This window comes from Diplotaxodon limnothrissa, linkage group LG4 (assembly GCF_057381915.1).
Source record: "Diplotaxodon limnothrissa isolate DT_005_m linkage group LG4, D_limnothrissa_male_GT1.1, whole genome shotgun sequence".
In the NCBI taxonomy this organism is placed as follows: domain Eukaryota; kingdom Metazoa; phylum Chordata; class Actinopteri; order Cichliformes; family Cichlidae; genus Diplotaxodon; species Diplotaxodon limnothrissa.
In genome coordinates, this window is record NC_140599.1 from 14,529,784 (window position 1) to 14,548,485 (window position 18,702).

The following is an 18,702-nucleotide window of genomic DNA, read 5'->3' on the forward strand; positions in this document are numbered from 1 at the left end:
TTTTTATTCTGCTGTGAGGAGCTGCTCAGTGGCTCAAACACAATACAGTCTAATTGTTTTCAGCTGAGAGCTCGTATTCTCGCACAGCTCGAGATGCTAAATTAGACATGTTCATTTACAGTGTGAAAAAGCCACGGTGCGCTACCCTATTAATGTCAGAAAAATAAATGAATAAATAAGCAGGGAGCTCTTGACCTGATGTGCTGCTGTGCGCTCTTTCAGTGAAAACCGTTGTTTGGTCTCCCAGTCATGGCTGTAATTGTGGCTCCTGTTAGCAGTGTCAGGTCAGTTTGACATACAATTTAGTTTTTGCACCCTGTGAAAGTTTGATATAGATGGTAAAACTGCAGACACACATGTACAAGTGGCTAAAATAGGATTTTAAAGAAAGCAGTCAGAGTGCAGAGGTGCACTAGGAGATGAACTGAATTTCCCTTTTCAGTTCATCTTAAGTTATAATTAGTTACTGTGTTTGTAAAAGCATTTCCTTGTAATACAATTACTTGGATAACTCTTCGGTTCGTGCAGAGTTTAAGCTCAGTGAGATGAGTCTGAGTGTAAAATTAGGCACGCTACATGTGTAGATGGCATTTAGTGTGGCTCATCTGGTTGTGTAGATTACATATTGTGAGTTTACTTACGCTTATTCACAGGCAGCTCAGTGCTTAATGCTTTTTAGGGGTCTGTTCATATTCCTGCAGCTCATGTTATGGATTTAGATAGCTTAAAAAGCTGCTGGCTAAGCTTTAATGTTACTTTAATAGTACTGTGCCTTGTGGAAATTAAGAAATACTCAAATGTCTTTGTGTGTTTTTTGTCCTGTCTGTACCAACTACCAGCATAACTTGCCTCACAGATAAGCCATCATTTTATGTCACTTTTAATGGTGTGAAATGATGAATGTTGCTCCCATTTTTTGTGACCAACCGCTTCAGTCAGTTTAGGTATATTAAATGTGGAGTCACATAAAGAATGTTTCCTGAGTTTGAATTCAAATCACACTTTATGAAACTTTTTTTTTTTTGGTCCGACTCGGATTCTATTATGTAAAGATGCCCAAAAGGCAAATTGCATTGTGGAATAGCTGATGAAGTGCCAGATACATTTCATTAAACTCAGATGAAATAAAGTAATAAGAGAGCGCTAAAAGGAACACAACGCTAAAAGGAGCCATTTATCAATTTAAGCCTGAGTGCTTTAGTGGCCTGATGGTAAACAGTGAGATCTCACTTCAGATACCACAGGGAGACATTCTGAGAGGTTTCTACACCGGGGATACCGGCAGAATCTGTTCTGTCCCGATATATTTTATAATTAGTCATGTGTTCAATCCACAGTCAGCCTCAAAAATGCTGTTATTGATATAAACACCGTCTCCAAAGATTCCAACCTACAGTCATTATTCCCATAAGTTCCCTATGACCCTGCCTGCATCAAATATGAGAAAGAAGGGAAAGCTATTGATCAGTGTTCTCTTTTGAGCTTTTTTGCATGTTGTGCCTTAAGAAAACAATCTGACAGTGATTGACAGGTCTTTATGGCAACACTATTAACTGCACCCAAAGTATCCAGAAGTCACCAAAACAGCCGTCTCAGTGCCGCGTGACCTGTGGTCCGATGTCGGTTTAATCCATTGTTTGACATATTGATGTAGTCATCACGAAAATTAATGAAATCAATTTTCAAAGCTGTCACCTGTGATGTATTAGGTCGTTGATTTTAATGCGAGGCTCGTGCCGTGATATAGGCCTTTCACAATTACGCTAATGAATGTGTCAACTGTGATTAACTATCAGATGCTCGGGGTCCTGTAATTACTACGACTTGGCTTTGCGGCCATGCGCGCATGCTCTTGTCCACTGTTTGCTCATCTGTGCACGCACGTGTGTCTGCAGGTGGAGCCGTTCCTGCCGTACGAGTACACCTGTGAGGGAATGCTCGAAAGACTCCACGCTTACATTCAGAACCAGGTGGGTCGCTCAACATTTGAATCGTGAAACGTGCTGGCACAAAGCTTAATAAATCTAAGAGGAATGATTTAATGGTGCACGTGACGCCTCCCAGCAGTTTGCGTTTTTTGTGAATAGATGTGGGCTTGAACCACAAGATTCATTGTTATGTGTCTGGCTCAAACCTTATGGCTCTCATGGAACTGATGTTTATAACAGACACAGGCAGTAATTTATTACTGTTATACTTAAAAGAGCACTCAGGGAATGCAACACCGCCCTGTAGTGCAAGGGCTATACTGAAACTCTGATGTTTTATAATGTTTTTATTATAACATACTGACGTCAGCCTGTTTTTTTTTAACATTCTCTAATTCATGTGACTCTGACCTTTGACCTATGACCTTGAAGCATTACATACTAATTAGTGAATTTTATTATCTTTATCCTTATGATTGGAGCAAAATTGGCTGTAATTGGCTTCCATAAGCTCTGAAAACTCAAGACTTTGCAGTGTCATTGTAGCATCATAGGGCGTCCTATTGAAAAACTATATTGTTTACAGCTCTTTCCAAACACTTTCCTTTGATATATTACTCTGTATGGTTTCTTGAAATGTTTTTTCCAAGATCAACTTTGACCTTGGCCAGTTGTTCAGCCAACCTAGGTAGTCATGTCCCCCAAGGCTATTATACTGATGATAAATATTGAACATGATCAATCAAAAGTTTTGGGGTTTTGCTGATTTTCACATTTGTTGTAAGTTTCTATAGCTTATCACGACCATTTGGATATCTTGCAACCAGAAAAGTCTTTAGAAAGTTAGGGCACTGAGTGAAAGCATTCAGGGGAAAAGGAAAATATGAATCTTTTAAGGATTATGTTTTATGCAAATTAAACACAAAACACATAACATGGTAATTACACAGCTTTAGACTAGTTAGTAAGCACCTTTTTTCCACATTTATGTATAAATGTGAGTGAAGCCTAAGAGACCATTTGATCCATAATGACTGTGTTCAGAGGGAAAAAAACAAAACAACTTGACATCTAGTTGACCAAACTCTCTTAATTCCTCTTGAAAATGGAAATTAGTTATGTGGGAACTGTGCCTATTGCTAATATACAGTCAGTCAGTTAAAAGTGTGATCAACTGCACATCCTCTTGATCAGGTTGTGTTGATGATACATCAGTGAAACCATAAAAAAACTGAAACATGGAATAAGTGAACATAAAACTTCTAATTTTTGCGAGACCTCCCTTAATGTTTTGGTATTGAACTTGTTTTAACACCAACTAAGGGTATAGAGACAGTCACATGAAAAGACAAGAAGCCCAGTGTCACTCAGGGGAATACGCTGTAATATTATATTTTCTTTATGATTCAAATGTAAAAAAAGACAGAGGATGTAACACTGAATAATAAGCGCTTTGTTTTGGGCTGTAAACTGATGTTTTGTAAAGTCAGTTTCAGTAGTTATTAATATTATGCACTGTATGATGCCATAGTAGAAACTATTGAATAATGCTTCTGAATACATTTAATCCATTCATTAGTTAATGCTACTTATTAGATATTTTAATAGATTAAGACCTGTTTTTATATCTATTATAAATCAAATATGGCTGCTAATGCAGTGTTTTGATGTATCAAACAGTTTTATTCAGTCATTGTTTGTTTGCCCTGAATTTATATGGATGTCACAATAATTATTATCACATTCACTCAGTCTGTTGACACTACTGACAAACTAAAGGCACACATGTGTGCAGTGTTGCCTCAGAGGACTAATCTGACTATGTGTGTATATACTAATATATAAGAATGCAGGAGTATTGCCTGCATACTTGATAAAGGTCAGATGGACTGATATGTTCTAGCTTATTAAAAATACCAGCAGTAAGTGAGACAGCATGCAAGAGTTCTGCTTAATAGTTTTCATGTCCACCTTTCAAAGTGTCTTAATAGAGGTAAATTCAGTCCTAGAGTGGATTATGGCTGGGGAAAAGAAGCGTAACATTTAAACACAAGGTTAAGAACAGAAAGGATGCGTTTATTCAATTCTGCTCATTGGGTCGATCCCCTTGACAGAAGAAAGGAATTAATTGGCTCTCATGTGAAGCTCCAGCTGTTTCAGAGGAGCGAGCTCGCTGTTGCATTTTAAATCTTTGTTCCTGAGCCAGTGCATTTTATTTTCATTATATTTTAATTTTTTTCAAGTATTTTAGTTATTAATTCAATCTATTTGAAGAGATGTATACACTATATTGCTAAAAGTATTCAGTCTCCCATCAACATCACCGAATTCAGGTGTTGCAATCACTTCCATGGTCATAGGTTTATAAAATGCACAGAGGTGGACAACTTCTGCAGAGTCAGTCACTGCAGACCTCCAAACTTCATGTGGCCTTCAGATTAGCTCAATAACAATGTGTAGAGAGCTTCATGGAATGGATTTCCATGGCTGAGCAGCTGCATCTAAGCCTTACATCATCAAGCACAGTGCGAAGTGTTTGATGCAGTGGTGTAAAGCATGCCACCACTTGACTCTAGAGCGATGGAGACGTATCTGTGTGTGCAGGTGACTATTACTGTGCATAATTATTAGGCAACTTAACAAAAGACAAATATATACCCATTTCAATTATTTATTTTTACCAGTGAAACCAATATAACATCTCCACATTCACAAATATACATTTCTGACATTCAAAAACCAAACAAAAACAAATCAGCGACCAATATAGCCACCTTTCTTTGCAAGGACACTCAAAAGCCTGCCATCCATGGATTCTGTCAGTGTTTTGATCTGTTCACCATCAACATTGCGTGCAGCAGCAACCACAGCCTCCCAGACACTGTTCAGAGAGGTGTACTGTTTCCCCTCCTTGTAAATCTCACATTTGATGATGGACCACAGGTTCTCAATGGGGTTCAGATCAGGTGAACAAGGAGGCCATGTCATTAGTTTTTCTTCTTTTATACCCTTTCTTGCCAGCCACGCTGTGGAGTACTTGGACGCGTGTGATGGAGCATTGTCCTGCATGAAAATCATGTTTTTCTTGAAGGATGCAGACTTCTTCCTGTACCACTGCTTGAAGAAGGTGTCTTCCAGAAACTGGCAGCAGGACTGGGAGTTGAGCTTGACTCCATCCTCAACCCGAAAAGGCCCCACAATCTCATCTTTGATGATACCAGCCCAAACCAGTACTCCACCTCCACCTTGCTGGCGTCTGAGTCGGACTGGAGCTCTCTGCCCTTTACCAATCCAGCCACGGGCCCATCCATCTGGCCCATCAAGACTCACTCTCATTTCATCAGTCCATCAAACCTTAGAAAAACCAGTCTTGAGATATTTCTTGGCCCAGTCTTGACGTTTCAGCTTGTGTGTCTTGTTCAGTGGTGGTCGTCTTTCAGCCTTTCTTACCTTGGCCATGTCTCTGAGTATTGCACACCTTGTGCTTTTGGGCACTCCAGTGATGTTGCAGCTCTGAAATATGGCCAAACTGGTGGCAAGTGGCATCTTGGCAGCTGCACACTTGACTTTTCTCAGTTCATGGGCAGTTATTTTGCGCCTTGGTTTTTCCACACGCTTCTTGCGACCCTGTTGACTATTTTGAATGAAACGCTTGATTGTTCGATGATCACGCTTCAGAAGCTTTGCAATTTTGAGACTGCTGCATCCCTCTGCAAGATATCTCACTATTTTTGACTTTTCAGAGCCTGTCAAGTCCTTCTTTTGACCCATTTTGACAAAGGAAAGGACGTTGCCTAATAATTATGCACACCTGATATAGGGTGTTGATGTCATTAGACCACACCCCTTCTCATTACAGAGATGCACATCACCTAATATGCTTAATTGGTAGTAGGCTTTTGAGCCTATACAGCTTGGAGTAAGACAACATGCCTGAAGAGGATGATGTGGACAAAATACTAATTTGCCTAATAATTCTGCACTCCCTGTATGTATATATAAGGCAATAATCTGTATCCTATTTTAAGTATTTATTTTCTTGTTTTAATGCTTCTCAAATGTGTGGTAGAAAGCTTCTTTGTCCTTGCTTATCTTGATGGTTGCAATGTTCTGGTGAAACATGTGTTGATGGTGCATTCATGTGATCCTGTGTTTGAATGAGTGAAAACAGTGTTTGGGGAATATCCTAACATGACCTTTGACAAGTCTTATTCAAGCTTTTATTTCTGAATTCACTTTTAAAGGCGTTCCCTTTCTGAAGTTTTCAGTTGTTTGTCCACAATATTTATCCCTCTGCTAGACTGACTGGGTCAGCAATTAAATCCCTTTTTCCTGCCACCGGCTGCAAGCTCAACAGATGGGCACAGTTTTTTTGTTTTTGTTTTTTGGGGGTGTTTTTTCGGCTTATATGCAATGTCCTTGATTTCTAACATTTGCACACATCAAAATGAGAAATGAACAATCACCATGTGTTTAACCGTATCTCTTTCTTGGTATTACTGCTACTTTCAAGTTATTTTAAAGAAGAAAATCATCTGAAATATTAACACACACACACACACACACACACACACACACACACACACACACACACACACACACACACACACTCTTATCTGCAGAATGTTTACAGATGTTGTTGTCCTCAATGAGATCTGTGATGTTTTGATGGTTGGTATATTGTCTGGCAGTGGCAGGTTAAGGAAATGTGTTAGCCTCTGTTCTGCTCTGACACCCTCTCTTCCCCCGCTGTCAGAAATAATACACACACAATAATGTGTACACACACACACACACACACACACACACACACACACACACACACACACACACACACACACACTCTCTCTCTCTCTCTCTCACTCTCAACATGCCGTGACTGACTGAGACTGTGACTAGCCGCCTGGCGTGTACAAGGGCAGACTTCCAATCAGGCTCTCCTCCCTGTTCTTTCTGCCACTTTCTTAAACCTTTTCTTTCCTCTTTTCCAATTTTACTTCTAACTCCTCAAGTTCCACACATCCTTTAGCCTCATTTTTCTACTTTCTGACCAAAACCGTCACACTCGTTATCTCCCACTATGAATACCCCTCGCCTCTGTTTGCTCTAGCAGAGCTCTAACTCCTCTCTGACCCTCATACAATAAAGTTTGATGGCAGCTCACTATTTTTTTTTTTCTTCTAAAAATGGTGTCCGTGTGATGACACAGCAATTACTTGGTTATTCCAGTTGCTTGTTATTGCAACTATCTCATCAGCCAATCACATGGCAGCAACTCAGTACATTAAGGCATGTAGATGTGGCCGGGATAACCTGCTGAAGTTCAAAGCGAGCATCAGAATAGGGAAGGAAGGTGATTTAAGTGAGTTTGAACGTAGCATAGTTGTTGAGCCAGAAAGGCTGGTCTGACTGTTTCAGAAACTGCAGATCTGCTGGGATTTTTCTGCACAGCATCTCTTGGCTTTACAGAGAATGGTCTGAAAAAGAGAAAATATCCAGTGAGCAGCAGTTAAATGCAGTGAAAATACCTCATCGATGCCAGAGGTCAGAAGAGAATGGCCAGCCTGCTTCAAGCTGATAACAAGGCCACAGTAACTCAAATAATTGCTTTTTATAGTCAAGGTATGCAGAATGCACAGCATGTCAAAGCTTGAAGCAGATGGGCTACAAAATTGGAAAACAGAAAATACAAAACGTTGCCTGTACTGATGGGTTTTGATTTTTGCTGCAACATTCGAAGGTTAAGGTCAGAATTTGGTGTAAACAACATGAAAGAATGGCTCCATCCTGCTTTACGTCAGTGGTTCAGGCTGCTGCTGGTGGAGTAATGGCGTGGGTGATATTTTCTTAGCACACTTTGGCCCCCTTAGTAACAACTAAGCATCATTTAAATTCCACAGCATACCTGGGTATTATTGCTAACTGTCCATCCCTTTATGACCACAGTAGATCCACCTTCTAATGGCTGCTTCCAGCTTGAAACCAGTTCATGTTGGCGCCATATCTCAAAGCTCAGATCCTCTCTAACTGGCTTCTTGAACATGGCGTCACTGATGGAATGAAGAATGTCTAAAAAGAATTACTGAAGATTTAATATAGTTTCAAGCCCTCCGTCTCCTCATCTCGCCCCTTTCACACTTTCTTATTTTGCTGATGAACACTGCATATGCGTGTGCGCGCGTGAGTATGCAATCAGGAATGTAGTCTGTTTTTAGGAGTGGAAGTGCAGCAGAGATTGAGAGATTGGAAGTCTGGTTATTGCCTACGGGAACTGGGAGCCTATTTAATAAACGGGACTGGAGGCCAGAGGGATATGTCAGAGAAATGTTATTACCTGGGTTTTATGAATAGCCCCAGCAAGGTGGGGAGGGGTCTAGTCAGCCTCTCACCAGAGCCCTAATTCTGCCTCCAAATCCTATTTACTACTGGGTGCCATGACTACATCCATGTTATTTCCATATAGGATGACAAGGACTTCCCACTTTTGATAAGCAACTCTTTGTGTTTAACAGCTCCTTTATTATTTTAGTAGCATTTAACGTGTTGCTAAACATAATGTACTTTTTTTTTTAAATCAGAGTTTAGTTTTTGTTGTACATTTTACTTTTTCTTTCCACCTGCAGGACTTTTGTTCTCCTGAAGCTCCGTTTCCTCCCGTAAACTCATCTCAGACTTGGTTGGGCAGTGCTCCCAGTCCTTTCAACCTCCTACCCAACTCCAGAATCCTAACCTGGGCCTCCAACGCCAGCTCCTTCTCATCCTGGCCTCCTCTCACTGCACTCCGTGTCGTGGCTTCACTCGAGAGCGAGTCGTGTGTGAAGGCATGCCAGACTGCAGGACTAATCTGCGAACCCGCCTTGTATCGTTTCATTAACATTAGGGAGACTTTCAGCGCGTAAGTCCTTTTTTCCTGAATTTGTTGAATGATGAATCATTTTTGCGTGCACATCTCTTGCGTGCCTGTCCTAGCTCAGAAAAAAAAAAATTCTCAGCATCTGAGTGTTTTTTAGGTTAATAAGACAAGTTAATTTACAAAAAAACATTTGAGGGATCCTGCTGGCATCACTAAAATAAAGGTTACAAGTTCCATAGTTCATGTTTAAATGTGAATGTGATGTAAATTTATTCTAAAAAGGAAACTTCAGCTGTGATGTGCACTCATCTGAAACATCTAGTGCAGTTTTTTATTTTCATTGTTTTTTTGCAAACTGTAACATCTTAAAAGTCCATCTCACTGAGCTCATTCTACAAATAATTATTTGATTGCATTCCATCAGAGCAGCACCACGCCTCATTTGCACTTCTAGTTTCAGTATTATACAGTAGTACAAAGTACTGATGAAACAACTGGATCACCCTTTCCTCTGTTGTTTTCCTGCCATTCTGAACAACAGCCGTAGTAAACACATTAAAGGGTTTTATTAGTGGGTTTTTATATATAAATTGTCATGAAGAAAGAGAGTCATTGCTCATAAAATGAGGTCAGATCTTCACACGTAGTTTGTTTTGAGATGGTTTCATTTCTTTATTGAGCGTCCTGAGTAATCGTTCACAATACATGCTGGTAAAAGTAACTGAACTCATGAGTCTAGTACTATGTTGAGCCTCCTCCATCTGCAGCTTCATCAGGTGTTTCACACTGTCTGCTTTCAGAATGCACGTCAATGCTTTGGGAATTTGAACCGTTCCTCCAACAAAACTCTTAATATTTCTCAGGTGTAGCAATTTACTGGCCTACTTGGGCACTCAAAGCACTTTATACAACATCTGTCGATCACCTATTCACACAAACACTTTTTTCTAAGTCTAAGTGCTAACTACCTAGCATCCACAATCTGATGAACACACTGGAAGCAGCTTCGGGGTTCAGTATCTTGCCCAAGTTTACTATTTTATTCAAGGATGCAGACTGGAGCAGCCAGGGATTGATCTGCATCCTGAGCCACAGCTACCCTACAATTATCAGATTTTGCTTTAAGGTCAGCATTCCTACTTCAATTTCTTCATTTTTACCCACTTTCTTGTCTTCATATGACACGAAAGTGGGTTTTGGTCATCATGTTCCACAGTAGGTGTTAACACTGTGCTGTGCCTTTTTTGAGAAGTTTTGTCACCTGTCCACAGAACATTTCCACGGAAACCTGTTCCAGGATTACAAGTATTGCTCTTTCTCGGATTTTTGCAGGACACACAAACTTTAAGAAGTGTCATTAGCGCAGTGGTTCACAGTGCAGTGTATATATGTATATATGTATATATGTATGTATGTATGTATGTATGTATGTATGTATGTATATATATATATATATATATATATATATATATACATACATACATACATACATATATACACACACACACACACACACACACACACACACACACACACACACACACTGTAAACTGTGTCCTCATCCTTTGTCTTTGTTCCCAGGCTGGACTTTCAATGTGAAGGAGTGGAGTCTGAGAAGAACCACCTCTTTCCTGCTTTCTCAGCAGAGCATGCTGAATGCAGCCTGCAGCAGGACCCCTTGCTGTTCAGCTGTGCCGGCTCCAGTGCCAAATACCGACGCCTTTGCCCCTGCAGGGATTTTCGCAACGGCCAGGTGGCATTGTGCAAGGACTGCTTATGACCAGAAGAGGACCTGGATGATGGAGGCTCTTTTGTAATCCTTGGGTAGGAAACTCACTGGCAAGAGACAGTGTGATAAAAGCAGCAAAGCATACACACTGACTGTGCTACCTTACCTCTGACCCAGAACTGGCTACCAAAGTAGGTAAGGTGTAAACGTCTCAGGGATCTGCATGATTGTACTTTGAGTCTGGAGGGTTTGAAGCTTCACTGTACAGATGTTCTGCATTCAGACAGTCTTTACAGAAATCACGATGAAATGTAAAACTTAATGGATGAGTTATATGAGTAATCAAGAAAGATTTGAATAAAAAAAAAATGCTTGATTTTCACAAGTGTGGTTACTTGTTGTTGTGTGAATATTTACAGTGTCATAGTGGAGTTGGATATTTGTACTAGATGCACCCAAAGCCATTTACACTATATTGAGATGTACTATTTTAAATGTCCGTGATGAAATTTGTACATAAGTGTTGTTTAATAAAATACATACAGGAAACATCGTCTTTTTCTATTTAAAAAAGTACTCTACTAGCTATCAGTCTCTGTATCTAAACACATTTTAATACAGGTCTCTGAGGGTTTTGAGAGAGCACATCTTCCATCACGGTCAGAGCTCCTTCTTGTAATGTCACCATCTGAAATGTTCTGGATCCACACCAAAATTTAATGAGGTCTGTCTTTTCAAATGCTTCAAATTTTCACAATTTCTGGCTAGACAGATTTCTTCAGTAAACTTGCTGATTTACAGACATGACAATGCACAAATCGTGATTTAAAGTGAGGTAAAACTATCCATCTTTTATTATCTTTTTATGGCAAAATATAACAATTACTTCTTTCAGCCTGATTTATACGGACATAAAGCTTTGTTGGCACAGACTCGTTGGTTATAAAGTATACTTTGGATACAAGATGACACTTCTTGGTTTGATTCCTGCACGAATATTTGAGGGTTTTTTTCCCCTATATTATATCCTAAGCTGATTTGTTATAATAATATATTCCTCATAAGGCACATCTCTGCAATCCTTGTACTCTATCCCTTGCAAAAATTTATACTGTCTTTATAGATAAACGCATAAACGAAAATAATGGAGTCAGACATCAAACTTCAATACTTGGATGATAAAAACACAGCTTCCCAACCCAAGACACATTTTACAATATGCTTCTATATCACTCATGGAAAGGGTTTAATATTGTTACCAGGTCGTATCAGAATAGTGTTCATTTGGTAACCGTATTTATTCTCCAGCTCACTCTGCCTATGAAATCACTCCTTTCCTGCTAAAGGTGCAGAAAATCTACAGTTTTCACCACAAAATTTCCTCCTTACTTTTTCAGCACTATTTTATGCATAGCAGGTGCAAGGAGGGATTTTTTTATTTTATTTTATAACGAAATGATTTAGTAAGATTATGTACCTACTTGATTTAACTGCAGCCTCGTGTTACTGTGGAGACTGACCTTCTCTTTCATTACAACTGAATAACGAAAGCTCATCATAGTCAGAGTGAACTGGCTGAATGATTACAGGGGCCAGAGACTCCTTCAGTATGTGTGTGTGTATTTACAGTATATATATGTAGACTAGGCTGGCGATGACGGAAAGATGGATTTTACCCAGGACGTATGAGAAACTGCATCAGATTTTAAATATTTAAATTATGTCAGCAGTAATGAGACACATTATTCAAGAGTGATATTCATATGCAATATGATATTGTATCTTGGCAGACTGGCAAATCAGTGATTTTATCTCCTGCTAACGTACATCACTCACTGTAATGCTGCTATCTGCTATCATCTTTTTTACATTTGCTTCTGCTGTTAAAGAAAATATCTTTATCTAGAAAAACAAAACTATAAAAAGAGCATATATGTACAGACTATAAAGTATTTCAAATTTCACAGCATGGCACAGTGAAGATGGAAAATAGCTCTTTCCCACACACTTCTCTTTAAGTACCTTTTCCAGACTGAGGGAGAAAATATGCTGTATAGTATTTTTTATTTATTTATTTCAATTTTTTTTAAAAGGTGTCTGGAAGTATAGTTCTTCAGGTTTTCTGAAGGTCCAGTCCAGCCCTCATACCTAAACATTTTCACAGGAATGGGTTTTTTTTTTGTTTGTTTGTTTATTTTTTTCAGCCAATTAATGCTGACTTGTGAATTATTCGAGGAAAAAATAAGTAACTAAAAGCAAAGAACCAAATTTTAAAATTTTAAATTTCAAACTCACTGCTAAAATACTGTTGCACAAACACAGAATTGTTCCCATCTCTATAAAAAGGTTTGATGCAAACAGTTTGACAGGCTTAAAAATTGTATTCTTGCACCAACAATGTGATTTCTAAAACAATATTAGCTGAAAACTTGACATATTTCAATTTGATGTGCAGTGTATCAAGTGAAAACTGACAAACACAGGACAAAAGAAGATATTTCAATCCTAAATAAAAGCATGAACAGTATATAAACACATGTCATTAAGAAAGGACATGAAACTCCAGCAGGGACTTGACACAGAACCTCAGAAATTTAAGCCTTAAGTTGATCTTTCTACTGTTCCCTGAGTCGTCATTAGAAATGGTCTCAGCAGAAGGATGGCCGGCAAGAAGCCATTCTTAAGGAAGGGAAACGGGGAGAAAATGCTGAGGTATGGCGAATTACACAAGAACTGGACTGAAAATCTGTTGTCAGTATGTATACAGGAGGTCAAGAGGTGGGTACAACAGTGCATGACTGTAGCCATCTGTAAAACTCGGCCGAGGCTGTGTCATGGTTTGAGGCTCCATTTCAGTCAGTGGTGTTGGGGATCTTCTCAGAACTGATGGAATTATGGACACAGAAAAGATTCACCACACAATACCATCCTGAAAACATCTGACTGTGATCATTGTCATTCTGAAAAATGGAACCAAGCACAACACAAGTGCAGTATAAACATCCCGGGATAGAAAAACAAAAAATGAAACCCTAACAGTTATTGACTGAGCCTGGATCTCAACATTACCGAAGCAGTGTGGGATCATCTTGAGTGAAACTGGAACAAAAGGCAGCCAACATCCAAAAAGGAGCTTTAAATGCCCTTTAAGAAACCTGTGTTCAGGATGTGCTAAAGAATAAAGGTGGTCATATCAAACATTAACGTTCAAGCTGAACTGATTCTATTTATTACCACGTGTTTCCATTTAATAAATCACTCAATCTATTTTGTATTTGCATGTTACAACTTTTCCAGAATTGATCTCAGATTTCCAACGTTAATCTCAGAATTCTGAGGACAAACAGTCAGAATTCTGACTTTAAATCTCAGAATTCTGGAAAAGACGAAAAAAAAGGACGTGCCCACTTTTCTTTTTCTTCCGTACTTCAGTATGGTTTATGGTGGCTGTAGTGTATAGAATGCCTTCAACAATGAATCTCCATGTTAGCACACATAGGTGATCACTCAATTTTGGGCCAGTGGTCATTATAGTGTGCATTAATGTTTTTTGGGTTTTTTTACAGTCATCATTATACTGCTCATTTGCTTTGATCTACTGACCGTAATGTTAGCATTTTTCCTTTATTTCTTTACTAACGTTGGCACACTCCCATGGGGCGCTAGCACCAATAAGTGCTGTGTGAGGCTGCAGTCCTTTGTGTTGATCTCATGCCAAGTAAATTCAGTGTCAGTCCTGCTCATAGTGCATTGATCCTATTAACCTCCTATACTATTACCTGTGTTGGTATTGCTACTATGGATCTTTAGATCAGTTCTCCCACCTGTAGCATCAGTAAGCAGCTCTCTGTAACTTCAGCTTTAAAGACTCTTCAATGCTTTAGTCGATCTCGTTAACGTTTAAAAATGATCTATTCTAACCTGATGTAGACTGCTCTGCTGGGCACTGACTCTTCACAGCAAAATTTGTAGCAATATTTGATACTTTTTGATTTTGTTTGTGTGGGATTTATGAAACCACTAAGTGAAGTTGAATATTCAGAGCTATTTAAAATCACCTTTACAGATGGACATTTTAATATGCACAGAATGGCTGCAATGTCACCGAAGTCATTATCATGTGAGCCGCTGCTCCACTGAAGCTGAAACCCGTCACTATGATAAGAGGATTTTAATGAGAATCCTCTGAAGACAGAGCTCGAATTTGCCAGTTTTCATTTAATGACAGCGCTAGTGTTTCTTTGACTGATAGTAAGGACCATTTCACAATGTGCCCATTTCTCCTCTCCAATTTATAATCTCTAAACTAATATTGAAATTTCTCTTGATCCTCCGAAACCACAGGATGTGTGTGGCAAGAGCAGTCAGGAGCTTTGAATCTTTTAGGACTTTTATGGCGAGAAATGGAGTGTTGAACAAAAACCTCTTAGACTTAAACTCGCGTATAAAGAATATAAATGTAACACTTCAGAGGCTTTTTTTTTTTCTTAGATGGTATTTTTTTCTGAAGTAACCCTAAAAAGCTGCACCTACCTTTAAGTGCTTTTCTATTCAGCTCTCTTTTTCTCCATTTCACCACTTAAAAAATATCCCTAATATTCCAGGAAGAAAGAACTGCCACAGCAAGAAACGGGTTTTGCAGAAACCACGCAATGACGGGTTGACATCTTACAGATAAAATGTGCTTCTTTCACACGTGTTTTGTCTTGAAGACCCGTTGACGTCAGGCCTCGGGCAAAATAGCCTGTGTGCTGCTGCCGTGTTCCAGAAAGAAGGCCTGCGAGCTCTGAGCTCAGCTGTGTGAAGCCCCTCTGCAGCCAAAGAAAGAAAGAAAATCTATTTCAAGTCTGCGTTTTACAATTTTACTGAGATTCAAATTGTGCACTTCAGACAGCTTGCAAGTTTTGATGAATATATGCACACAGTTTGGTTAAGACAGAATGCCAGCTCAAAAGGCCAGCCTTTTAAAGTTCCTGTTGCCTATAGCTAAATCATGTTGAAACATAATGTCTTTATCCAGTCATAGCCAGGGAAGACAGCAAGCTATAATTGTTATGTTAAGTGATTTTGGTACGACTGTTTAAGTTATTGAGAGAGCAAACTTATTAGTTAAATGTGCTGGCTGCAGTTCATCCTGGAAGTTAAAAGCTGACGAGAACAGCCTCCTCGTATCCAAACATTGGATACGAGGCTGAGTATGATGCCGTGATTTCCATTGGCAGTATCCCCAGCTTCCAAACGGCACAGAGATGCTTCAGCTAAGACAGCCCAACATTGTCCAAATTGTTTCACTTCCAAGTGAAGATAAAGATGAAGATAACCTACTCCTTTCAAATTTTCTAAATTTGGGATGGCACGTTTGGGAAATTCTCAAGGTTACCATTTAAAAAACAGGTCAGTGCAGCATTTCCCCAGATTTCTGAGCATTTCACGCCCAGCTCCACTCCTCCGAGACGGTGACACTGTGGGCAGAGTGATCACTTTAGTCCAGATCTGTCATCATTAAGAATCGCATGAAATCCTGTGTTAGCTGTTTAAGCAGCAGTTTTAGCAACGGACCAACTTTTACACGTCACTATATGATTCATGGTGTGGCAGGCCACCTTTTTCAAAGAGAGAGATCACACAGACTAGGATTAATACGTTTTCTCAACACACCGCAGGCATTTTCATTCGTCCCGCTTCACGCTCAGCTCCTCACCAGTGCCCCTCGCTGCTCCCTTATTCTCTTCAACTCCTCTTCGTTTCATCTTTTTCTACTGCTTCTCAATTTACACAGGTTTCTCTTTCTCCTCAGCCTCTTTTGAAACCACCACCATCCCTTCCTCAAAATTGAAATGGTTCCTTTTTTCTTATTTCCTCACCCTATTTTTTTTTTAAAGAAAATTTCTCCATGACCAATTCCCATCCTTAACATTGGTGTAGTTTTGATACTATTTTTCAAACAGCCCCCCCCCTCTCTCTCTCTTCAGCCCGTATCTTTTTAGTATGGGTGATGGAGTGGGGGCTGTGCTGCCTTCTGTTCATGCTGCTTCACCGCTGCCTCCCACAAAGATAAATGTATCACACATAATGGTTCTGCCCCCCCGGGTGTGCACGCTATATGTGGATATCTTTCTCTATAACAATAGGTGTGAAAAACTGACACTCTCATAGAGAGAGTACTTGGACTGATGGACGTAATGGACTGAAAAGAAATATTAGTTAGGTTGTGATCTAAACTAGAACAGCACTGGAAGTACTCGTCCTCCTTCAAAGCCAGCGTCCAGTCACATCATTTTAAAGACGGTGAACCACATCAAAGTTTTATCGGTTCACTGGTTTGCCAGACCCCACGTCTCCAACAAGTTCTAATTTTGATCTGATAGTTTTTGGGTATTCTTGGTGAGAGACAAACAGATCACTTGGCAGATGAACTGTATTGTTTCTGCTCACCAATATGTATGAAAAAATGATTTTCAAATGTAGTTCTGTTAGAGGATACCTCTCCAGCAGTCACTGCAGACGGTATCTCTGCCACAGTGAGAACCGAGCCAGTGGTATCTGGTGACTTCCTTTTTTGTCTTTGAGCATAATTACACATAATCTACCCCAGAGGTGACACATTATTTAAGAATCCATTCAGTTTGGTGCAGATGCAGATAACTTCAGAAACAGTGAACTGAACTGCCTTTGGTGGAGAATGTCATCTGTGGGTTTATAGATTTACATACTTTTTCAGTCTGTTTGCTTTCCTTCATTTCAACCTTTTGTTTTCAACTTGTTCATCACAACTGAATAACAACTAAGTGGTCTATCAGCTATAAAAAATAATTGATTACAGTTTTGTTTGATTTGTAGATTTAGTCCATTGTTACAGGGTTGCTATGCAACATGATCATGCCATATCAACCCAAATTAATGTTTTGTGGACATTCTAAGGTGTTATAGGTGCACAATGAACACTTTGTGGATTATGTGCGCTATGTGAACTCATTTTTAGGGTATGTGGTTGCAAATATATATATATATATATGAACCTTCAGGAAGCAAAGGTGCACCTTTGTTCCAGTTTCAGTGTCTTAACTCCTGATCATCTACTCGGAGGTAGCAAAAAATAAAGCGTTTGTGTATTGTGGTGTTTATATACAGTCACAAATCAACTTGGCTTTTTAACATGGCACGCAAATTTTCAATAAAATTGAGGTCAGGGTTTTGTGAAGGTCAGCCCAGAAGCTTTATGGGCCATTCCTAAGCAACTGCAGACTCCAATATCATCACTTGAAACTACTGTTTGAAGTTACTGGTTATTCAGATGTGTCAATACTTTGCCATGTCCTGGAAGAAGACCCAAACTGTCACCCTCAGATGTGAGGGAGTTGGTTAAAAATTCACCAAGGCTCAAGCCTGCCATGAACTGGAAAATGCTGATACACCAGTGTCTCTGTCCACTGTGAAGTTGTGAAGTTTTAAATCTCCATGAAACGAGAAGGTTCCAACCAAGGAAGAAGCTCCTGTTCCAAAATTCACACATTCAAGCTTGACTGAGATTTGCAGCAGTCCACATGGACGAACCTAATGCCTCCTGGAGAAAAGTGTTATGATCAGTTTAAATTAAATCTACCAGTTATGCCAAGAACAGCGGTCAAATATACTGCCAGAATTACTCTAGTAGTTGGCTGATGAATGCCAAAAGTATCTTGCGAAAGGAATTTTAACTTATTTTTAGGGTTGGCATATGTAAACTTTTGACCCTGTATGTATATTTTTGGAGGTAATCCAAAATAAATTGAAACTTGTGCATCCAATTGCTGAATTTCAAAGTTGTTAAAGATTCATGCTGTAGAATAATTCCACTCTGGAAAAAGAAAAGTTTAAAGAAATCATTAAGAGCCCAAAATTGCCATGACATTCATGTCTATGATGAGTTTATGTAAACCTTGGACCACAACTGTATTTTGTCTTTTACTAGCACGTGCTTACCATTTTAAAATTGGTCTGCTGCTATATAGCAAAGTCCATTGTCTACCACAATAAAGCATACCTCATTTTAACTGGAGGCCTTAGAGATATGAGAACTAGAAAGTGCAAACAGAGAAAGTATTGAAGCAAACAGACTCATGTTGATTTTTCAGCTTCACACCCTCCAGAACAGCCAAACCAGAACACACACTATAATTAAAACAGGATACGCTTCAAATTTGATCTGCAGT

The 18,702-nt window shown here is 39.3% G+C and overlaps 1 protein-coding gene across 5 annotated transcripts in view; it reads left to right on the forward strand.

The window, feature by feature from the left end:
• The window catches only part of mgat5b (alpha-1,6-mannosylglycoprotein 6-beta-N-acetylglucosaminyltransferase B), a 77,347-nt gene extending 66,786 nt beyond the window's left edge, over positions 1 to 10,561 (forward strand). For all 5 annotated transcript variants that reach the window (XM_085352245.1, XM_085352243.1, XM_085352242.1 and 2 more), the window contains 3 exons: positions 1,896 to 1,970; positions 8,552 to 8,823; positions 10,363 to 10,561. In XM_085352245.1, the coding sequence (XP_085208371.1) occupies positions 1,896 to 1,970; positions 8,552 to 8,823; positions 10,363 to 10,561 (546 nt within the window). The remainder of the gene's footprint in view (positions 1 to 1,895; positions 1,971 to 8,551; positions 8,824 to 10,362) is intronic.
• The last annotated feature ends 8,141 nt before the right edge of the window (positions 10,562 to 18,702 follow it).